At 60.7% G+C, this 8,122-nt stretch overlaps 1 protein-coding gene across 1 annotated transcript in view; it reads left to right on the top strand.

The window, feature by feature from the left end:
- Positions 1 to 8,122, top strand: part of LOC102476442 (sodium- and chloride-dependent GABA transporter 2) — a 49,404-nt gene that overhangs the window by 33,339 nt on the left and 7,943 nt on the right. The window contains 6 exon segments of the mRNA XM_006163250.2: positions 5,610 to 5,713; positions 6,052 to 6,176; positions 6,523 to 6,635; positions 7,060 to 7,072; positions 7,075 to 7,178; positions 7,783 to 7,885. Of these exon segments, the coding sequence (XP_006163312.1) occupies positions 5,610 to 5,713; positions 6,052 to 6,176; positions 6,523 to 6,635; positions 7,060 to 7,072; positions 7,075 to 7,178; positions 7,783 to 7,885 (562 nt within the window).

The following is an 8,122-nucleotide window of genomic DNA, read 5'->3' as shown; positions in this document are numbered from 1 at the left end:
GCGGTTGGCCCCTGGCTAAGCTGCTGGTTCACGGCTGTTCACAGGGAGGACGAGGGGAGGGAGACAGCCAGCGAGGCTGAAAGAGAGAGGTGAGAGGTGCCCAGGGGTTCCAGGCCTGAGGTAGGGGCCTGTCCTGGCTGTGTGGAAAGCCAACAACCGCGAGTGCTTACCGCTGGGCTGTCAGAAAAGTCAGGACGCGTGTTTACGTGGAAAAAAACACGTCGGGGCTTTCCCGACCACCTGGTGTACTATGTCCTCGGTGCTGCCGAGCAGTCCACTTCGCCTCGCCCTCCCAGCAGACCAGGTGTCTCTGTTGTGCAGATAAGGAGATGAAAGCCCAGGGAGCTGAGCTTCCACCCTCGCCTGCAGCGGGAACCGGGTCTGCCTGCACAGGTCCACGCGCTTTACATCTCCTGCTGCGGGCCAGGCCCCAGCGTGCTCGCGTGGTCTCTCTCACAGCTCATCCATTCAGCAAGAATTGGTCAAGAATCTTTATGTGCCAGGCCAGTTTTACTGCAGTGTTTGCTGTAGGATACTCCCAGCAAGTACGGAGAAGGTGGGCCAGGCACCCCTCAGCTCTGAGCGTTCCCACGGCCACAGTCCTGCATCCGGGTTATTGCGGGAAATATATATTTTCTTTCCTGGAGTGTGTGTGCTCCGGAAGAGACAGAGAGGGACAGGAGAAAGCCCCTCCCCAGTGGGGAATGGTTGCCTCGCAATCCTTTCTCCTCCATGTCTCCCTGCTCCTGGGATTTGGGGCGTGCATGCACGTATACCTGGTATGCCCCTGCTCCTGGGATTTGGGGCGTGCATGCACATATACCTGGTATGCTTCTCAAGCTGCTGAATCTGGGACTTGAACTGCATGATCGGCCATGTGGGGTACTGCTGCCTCAGCTGCTCTCTGAGATCCCCCCGTTCCAGCCCCAGCCGGCGGGAGCCTGTGCAGGGAGCATTTGGCTTTCCAGTGCTTTGAGGGCAGGAGCTGTTTCAGGGCCAGGCCTGTCCCTGAGCTTGCAGATGGCCTCCTCCGCTGCCTGGGCCAGGTCCCATGCTGACTCCAGGCCTTTGTTCTCCGTGAGCAGAGCCCTACGGGGTGGGATGCCCTGCCAGAGCTCTAGCTGAATGTCGTTGGCACTCCCCAGGAAGTGAGGGCGTTCCAGCCGGCATCTGCCTGGCACTTGAGGAAGGCGCAAAGTTCCAGTGAGCCTCGCACAGACCAGGGACAGCTCCGAGTGCGCCCGCTGAGCTGGGGCTGAGGGGCTGCTCAGTCTGCTCTTCCCTCTTGTCTGGGAGGCTTGCTGTGCGCTGGGCAGGTCGCTGCCTTGCCGCCTTTCCTGGTGTTCCGGGGCTCATTTCTGTCCCACTGGGGGATGGCCCGAGAGCGCAGAGTCTGCGAACCAGTGCGTGCTCTCCTCAGGCCACTCCTGCCCCTCGTCCTGACCCTGTGTCCTGTTGCACTTCGGGAGACCAGGCAGGGCGGGGGTGCAGGCCCTTCCTGAAGCCTCGAATCCCTGTTAAGCGAGCCCCGTGAAGGCTTGTTTAGGAAGACGCTGGAGCCACCGGCCAGAACTAGTCTTTTCATTTTGCGTAGCACGTTGACATTGAAATCTGCGTACACCGAAGGGGGAGTGACTTTAAAAATCAGCAGCAGACGGCAGGCAAAAGCTGACATTCGTCACAGGCTTCTCCCTTGCCAGGCATTTTGCTGAGTGCTTGACACGGTGTGATCCACACACTAACCCTGTGAGCTAGGTGTGCGTCCCGTTCTACGGATGTGGACACAGACCTCGGGAAGCAAGAACAGTGGCCCAAACCCTAAAGCCAGCAGGTGGAGACGCTTGGGTTTGGCCCCAAGTCATCTTTGGGAGTCTGCTGTTTTAGTGATAGATCCAAAGCATTTGAGAGTTTTCAGACTTTTTTTTTTTTAAGTTTTTGTTGAAAGGAACGTGTTTTGTCAGAGAGAGAGACAGAGAGAGAGAGAGAAAGAGAAAGAGAGAGAAATCACCTCTGGAGGGATGGTCACACCACAATTCCTTCTCCTCCATTTTCTTCTCAGGATTTTGGGTGCGCACACACACCCAGTGTGATTTTCAAGCCACCAGGTCTGAGACTTGAACTGCACAGCCAGCCATGTGGGAATCCAGTGCCTTAACCTCCATGCCACCGACTGGCACCAGAGCTGCTTTTTATAATTCTAGAAGATGGGATAGGAAGCCACTATTTACGTATGAGTCTGGCATTTTATATACACCATTTTAATTGTTAGGATAGTCATTTCCTGATGCAAAAAGGGAGGTCAGAGAAGTTAGATGACTTGTCTAAGATCACACAGCCAGTAATTAATGGAGGTGGGAATTGAACCCAGACTAGCTGGACTGCAGAGCCCCTGCTTTTCCCATCATGCACCACTGCCGTCCTAGAATAGTAGGGATGAATAATCGTCTGAGGGACCAGCAGTTAGCGTAATGGCTATGTCGCTGGACTCCCATGTGGTCGACTGTGGTTCGAGTCCTGGGCCCGGTGGCTTAAAGCTCACGCTGGGCACGTGTGCATGCGTGCCCAAGATCCCGAGAGGAGAATGGAGGAGAAGGAATTGCGGCGTGGCCATCCCCCCTGGGTGGTGATTTCTCGCTTTCTGTCTCTCTGTCTCTGTCTGTCTGGCGAATGCACGTGCCCTATAGTGAAAACCTCTCCAAAAATAGTAATAATAATAATAATAATAATAATAATAATTGTGGGAACTGGACTTGTGTTGCAGACATCTCTCCTAGATCTTCTAGCGGTCTCTCTTCCTCTCGCCCTCAAGGCTCTCTTTTGCCCACACTCCAAGTAATTCTCACACATGCTTTTTCTCTGGCAGTCTTCTGCCTCAGCCGAAGACGTGTGGGAGCTTTGTTCTAGAAACCAGGGCTCCTGGAAGGGCAGGGAGGGGACTGCCTGCGGTGGGAACAGAACAGCTTGCTCTGCTGTCCCTCTCCCCTCCCAGCAGGCTGGTCAGGCACAGCTGTGCAGAGAGCAGGCCTTGCCAAGCGCCCAGCGAGGGGGCTTTGGTCTGTGCCCCACGTCTGACCTTCGAGCTCTGTGCTTCAGGCCCTCCCGCGGCCTTTCCTCTGTTCTCATCCCCCTCTCCTCCCAATTCTCACCCCACCCCCATGGCAGGCAAACAGCTAAGTCATGGTTTCTCTTGTTGTCTCCCCCTGAGCCCACGTTCACAAACATCATCTGCACGGGGGCGCGCCTGCACGGTGGAGCCAGTGTCCCGAGGGCGTGGGGTTCCTTGTGAGGTGTGGTCCAGTCTGTCCCTGTTGGGCTCAGGGCTCCAGGCCTCGTGGGCCACATCCTGGGTGACCGACTTGGGCAAGAGTGTCTGACTGATGTCAGGTGGGACCTGTGAGCTTTGGAGGGTAAGCTCTCTTCCTGGCCCTGGAGGTCTGGCCCTGGGTAAAACCGTTATGCACGAGTTCAGGGCTTTCTGCTGCAAGGGACTTCTCCCCCATTTCTCCTCCCGTTGGGATTTGCGGCATGCACTCACACGCAACTGGCATGTTTTTCAAACTGCTGGGGCTGGGATTTGAGCCATAGCTGGCCACATAGGCGCTGGCTCCCTTAACCACTGGCTATGGGCTGGCTCATTGCCCTGGAAGCTGCCGATATCCTACGGAGCGAGACAGGAGGGAGATGGGATAGGGCGACTCACGCCCCTCTGTTCTCTAATGTGTGATGGGGAGTGTGCCTGTACTCGAGAGAGAAGAGGAGAGAGACAGGAAAGGAGAGAGGAGGGGGTAGGGGAGCCTGAGGGAGAGGAGAGCTTGTCCTGCAGCCGGTCAGGCCCCCGGGCACAGGGGCACCCTGCACCAGGCTGGACCAGGTCGCGGCGTTCCCCCAGAGGGCTCTTCGCAGGACCTGCAGGGCAGCGTTTAGAGGAGAAAATGACCTGGCACGCCCCAAGGGGAGAATAAGGCTGGCCAGGGCGTCTGCAGGCTGAGTGCACACGCTTCCCTCGCCTGTCCTCGGGCCAGCCTCTGTGCCCACCCTTTCCTTCTCCGGCTTCTGACATAGATCTCGAACCCCGTTTCCTTCCCCGGCATCATCCCTCAGTTAAGATGAGTCTCGCTGGGTTGTTATTATTATTAAGTTTTTGCCATAGTGCACATGCATTCACCAAACAGAGAGACGGTGACAGTGAGAGATCACCCCTCGGGGGGATGGCCACGCTGCAATCTCTTCTCCTCCATTCTCCCCTTGGTACCCTGGGCATGCATACACAAGCACCTAGCATGACCCCCAGGCCACCAGGTCTGGGACTCGAACCACTGTTGGCCATGTGGGAGTCCAGCACCCCAGCCACCATGCCACCTGCTGGCCCTTCTCTGGAGCTCCTGCCCTCTGTGCCGTTGCCTTGCCCTGGCCAGCCCTTTGCATCCTTCTCTTGCTGCTGACCCCTGTCTGTGGTGACAACTCCTAACTACCGTGGGCCTGGGACTCCCAGAAGCAGAATGACCAAAGTCTAGGGACACCCCTCGTTTCCCCCACCTTTCCCTGCTCTGTCCCTATCTCTGCAGAAATGGAAATCTAACCAGAGGATTCGTGGCCTGGGAGTGCCCTGATACCAGCTCTCAGGGGTGACCCGGCGGTCATCCCCGGCCTGCTCCCCAAGAAGCTTCGGCATGTGTGGTTTCTGGGCTTTCTGCAGGCCCAGAGGACTCAGCATCTTGGCTAGAGGCTCCGGTTGAGCACTCGGTGTGGCTCCGGGTCTTGGCCCTCGGACCTGCGGTGCTAGGGGCTGTGGCCTGTGGGGTGGGGAGAGGGTGGGGCTGAGACTGCTGGTGATGGCTGAGGAGCGCTGGGTACGTGGGCGTGGAGGCCCGAGGTTACTGGAAGGTTGGACAGGGGGTTTTATGGAAAGCAGAGTCCTCTCTGGGGGTTACATGGTGGTGTCGTCTGCCCATTCCTGTTGGGAACACGGGGAGCACTGGCTGGGCGAAGCTGCCCAGGGCTCGTGTGGTCTGCGGTGCTGACCTCGGGGGCAGGGTCCCTGGGAAGGGCCCGCCACGGGGCCTGCTCGGCAGCTCCGAGAGCTGCTGGGTCTCACGGCCTTGATGTCTGTCACAGGATGTTGTTCTAACTGTGGGATCTCAGCCACAGCGTGCACCGCCGGCCAGCTGCGCTAACAGCACGGGCCCGCCTGGCAGCTGGGGTTCCCGGGGGGTACAAAGCCCTGTGCAGATGCGTCACCCCTCACCCCGGGGCTTTGGTCAGCTGGGACCCATCTCCCCACGTCTTAGACAGAGGTTCTGAGACACAAGGGCCAATGCTACGTGCTCACGCTGGCCCTGAGAGCGAGGGCTCGCATCCTGGAGCACCCGCTGGGATTCCCGCCCAGCTGGTCACGCTGCACGAGAGCCTCTCCCAGGAGGGTGGGACAGACCCAGGGCCTTGTCTCTGTGATCGCCCCTCTCTGCCCAGGGCCTGCACTGTCCAGGGAGTGCCCAAGAACCTCTGTGGGGCCCGGGGAACGGAGCCCCAGGCTCGGCAGGGTCAGACCTCTCAGCTCCCTGGCCAGGCCTGGCCCAGCCACATGCCTGCATCTCGTCTTCCCCTCGTAGGTGTGGATGGACGCGGGCACCCAGATCTTCTTCTCCTTCGCCATCTGCCTGGGGTGCCTGACGGCCCTGGGCAGCTACAACAAGTACCACAACAACTGCTACAGGTGAGGGCGGCTGGCTGGGCTGTCTGTGCCCCACGGAGCACCGGGCCCGACGCTGGCCCCAGACCCTGTGACTGGGCCCAGCCGTCCCCGTCTGTTAGCAGGCAGTGACGGTGTGTCCGGCTGGCTGCGGGTCCCTCCCGGCTGAACTCCGTTCTCCCCGGGCTCTCTCCCTACCCGCCTTGTCTTGCACCTGCTGGGTCTCGGCCGTCTTCTCCGCCTCCCTGTGTGTTTTCTCCTCCATGTCCCCTCTCCACCTCGCCCTGTCCCTCTCGGATCCCTGCTGACTTCCTCTCCACTATCCCCTTCTGCCTGTCTGCTCGCTCCGCCACGCCCCGCAGGGACTGCATCGCCCTCTGCTTCCTGAACAGTGCCACCAGCTTTGTGGCCGGCTTCGTGGTCTTCTCCATCCTGGGCTTCATGTCCCAAGAGCAGGGGGTGCCCATCTCTGAGGTGGCCGAGTCAGGTAGGTGCCACCTTTCTGGGGACTGCAGGGAAGGAGGGTCAGAGGATACAGTTGTTGCCATGGAAAGGCAGGGGTCCCAGAAGCCAGGCGTGTGAGCTGTGTGGCGTCTGGGTGGGGCTGGGCACAGAGCGGGCTTCCCTAACATGAGTGGTGAGGGGAGGGGAGTCGGGGGACGGGTGGCCGTGAGCCCCCGGAACCTGGGAAGAGCAGATAATGGATGCAATCTCCCCTCCTGGAAGTGCACACACACACGCACGCATGCACACACACGCACGCACGCACGCAGGGCCTGCGGACAGCTCTCCCGAGGTTGCGAGGGCCCGGAGCTCAGCCGTGTGCCCGGCAGGTCCTGGGCTGGCCTTCATCGCGTTCCCCAAGGCCGTGACTATGATGCCCTTGTCCCAGCTGTGGTCCTGCCTCTTCTTCATCATGCTCATATTCCTAGGGCTGGACAGCCAGGTACGTCCCCCGGCCCTCCCAGGGGCCCGGGACCCCTTGCCATCGCTGCTCGGCCCTCCCCACTGCCCACTCACCTGAGGCCCCTGTGCCCAGGGCTCGTTTGGGGCTGGTTGGGTGGGCCTGGACCTGGAGACCCTCTCCGGGTGGGGGACTGCCCACTCTGTCCCCTGAACACAGACACCTCCCCCCAGCGGTCCTTCTGGCCTCTTTCACCTGCTCACCGAGTGGCCCAGTGTCCAGCCCCGAGGACAGAATGCAACCCCCTGCCCTCACTGGGGACCCCTCGGGGGAGCGGGGGCCGGGGCAGGCTGCCTCCCTGGCCCCTCATGCTCCACGTGCCTCCTCCCCTGCCTGTCAGTGAGGGTGGACGAGGGAGGCAGCTGGGGCCTGGCCTGCCCCGCTCACCGCGCCCTCCCGCCCGCAGTTCGTCTGCGTGGAGTGGCCATGTTCCCCAGCCAGCGCCGAAAGAGCGGGCGGCGCGAGCTCCTCATCCTCGCCATCGCGGTCGCGTGCTACCTGATGGGGCTCTTCCTGGTCACCGAGGTGAGCGGGGTGGGCAGCCTGCGGACGGGACTCGGGATGAGGGGGTCGTGGGGATGCCGCCATCCCTTCTCTGCTAGCCAGGGCTGTGCACACCACCCTGCCTCCCTCACAGCCACTCACAGGGTCACGCCGCAGGGCAGGGGGCTCCTTCAGGTGCCAGCAACAGAACAGATCAGAGCAGAGGAAAGGGGAAGGCTCCTGAAGTCCAGAGAGATTTTGGTTTCTGGCATGGCTGGTTCCAGCTGCCCCACCGACATCAGTGGGTTGTTCCTGTCTACCTCAGAGCTCCCCTTCCTCCTGCGTGGTCCAGGAAGCCTACCACACTGTAGCCTACCCTTAAGCACAGCCACCCCGGGGAAGGAGCAGGGACCACACTGCAGCCTGCCCTTAACCACAGCCACCCCGGGGAAGGAGCAGGGAGAGAAGGGCACCCCAACCTAGATGGAGCCCAGAAGGAGGTCATGCCAGACATGATTGTCCTGACACGAGGAGGGGCCTAAAGGCGGGGTGCAGGGTAAGCCCTCCTTAGATGCAGGCCATTGGTGTCGCTGTCACCGAGGGGGAGGAACCCCTGTGCGGCCTCAGCGCCCCCTCCTTCCTGCAGGGCGGGATGTACATCTTCCAGCTGTTCGACTACTATGCCTCCAGCGGCATCTGCCTGCTCTTCCTCTCGGTGTTCGAGGTCGTCTGCATCAGCTGGGTGTACGGTAGGTGGGGGGCTGCACCGGGCTGGCCAGGAGTGGGGTGCTGCCCTCTGCGCGGCCAGTCAGCGGCTTCCGTTTACGGGCGGCCCGCGGCGGGGAGAGCTGGGTAGCCAGAGTCGCCCGCGTAGGGAGCGATGACTGGGTTAAGTAGAGTCCTCCATGCAGAGGCCGCCAGAGGCCCTTTGCCAGTGGGAAGGGCCCTGTGGGGCCCTGAGTCTGACTCCCCAGGAGCCTGCACCC

The sequence above is a fragment of the Tupaia chinensis genome, unplaced genomic scaffold (assembly GCF_000334495.1).
Source record: "Tupaia chinensis unplaced genomic scaffold, TupChi_1.0 Scaffold141530_1, whole genome shotgun sequence".
Taxonomy (NCBI): domain Eukaryota; kingdom Metazoa; phylum Chordata; class Mammalia; order Scandentia; family Tupaiidae; genus Tupaia; species Tupaia belangeri.
Note: the sequence above shows the minus strand (reverse complement) of the source record. Positions and strands in the feature narration are given on the sequence as shown.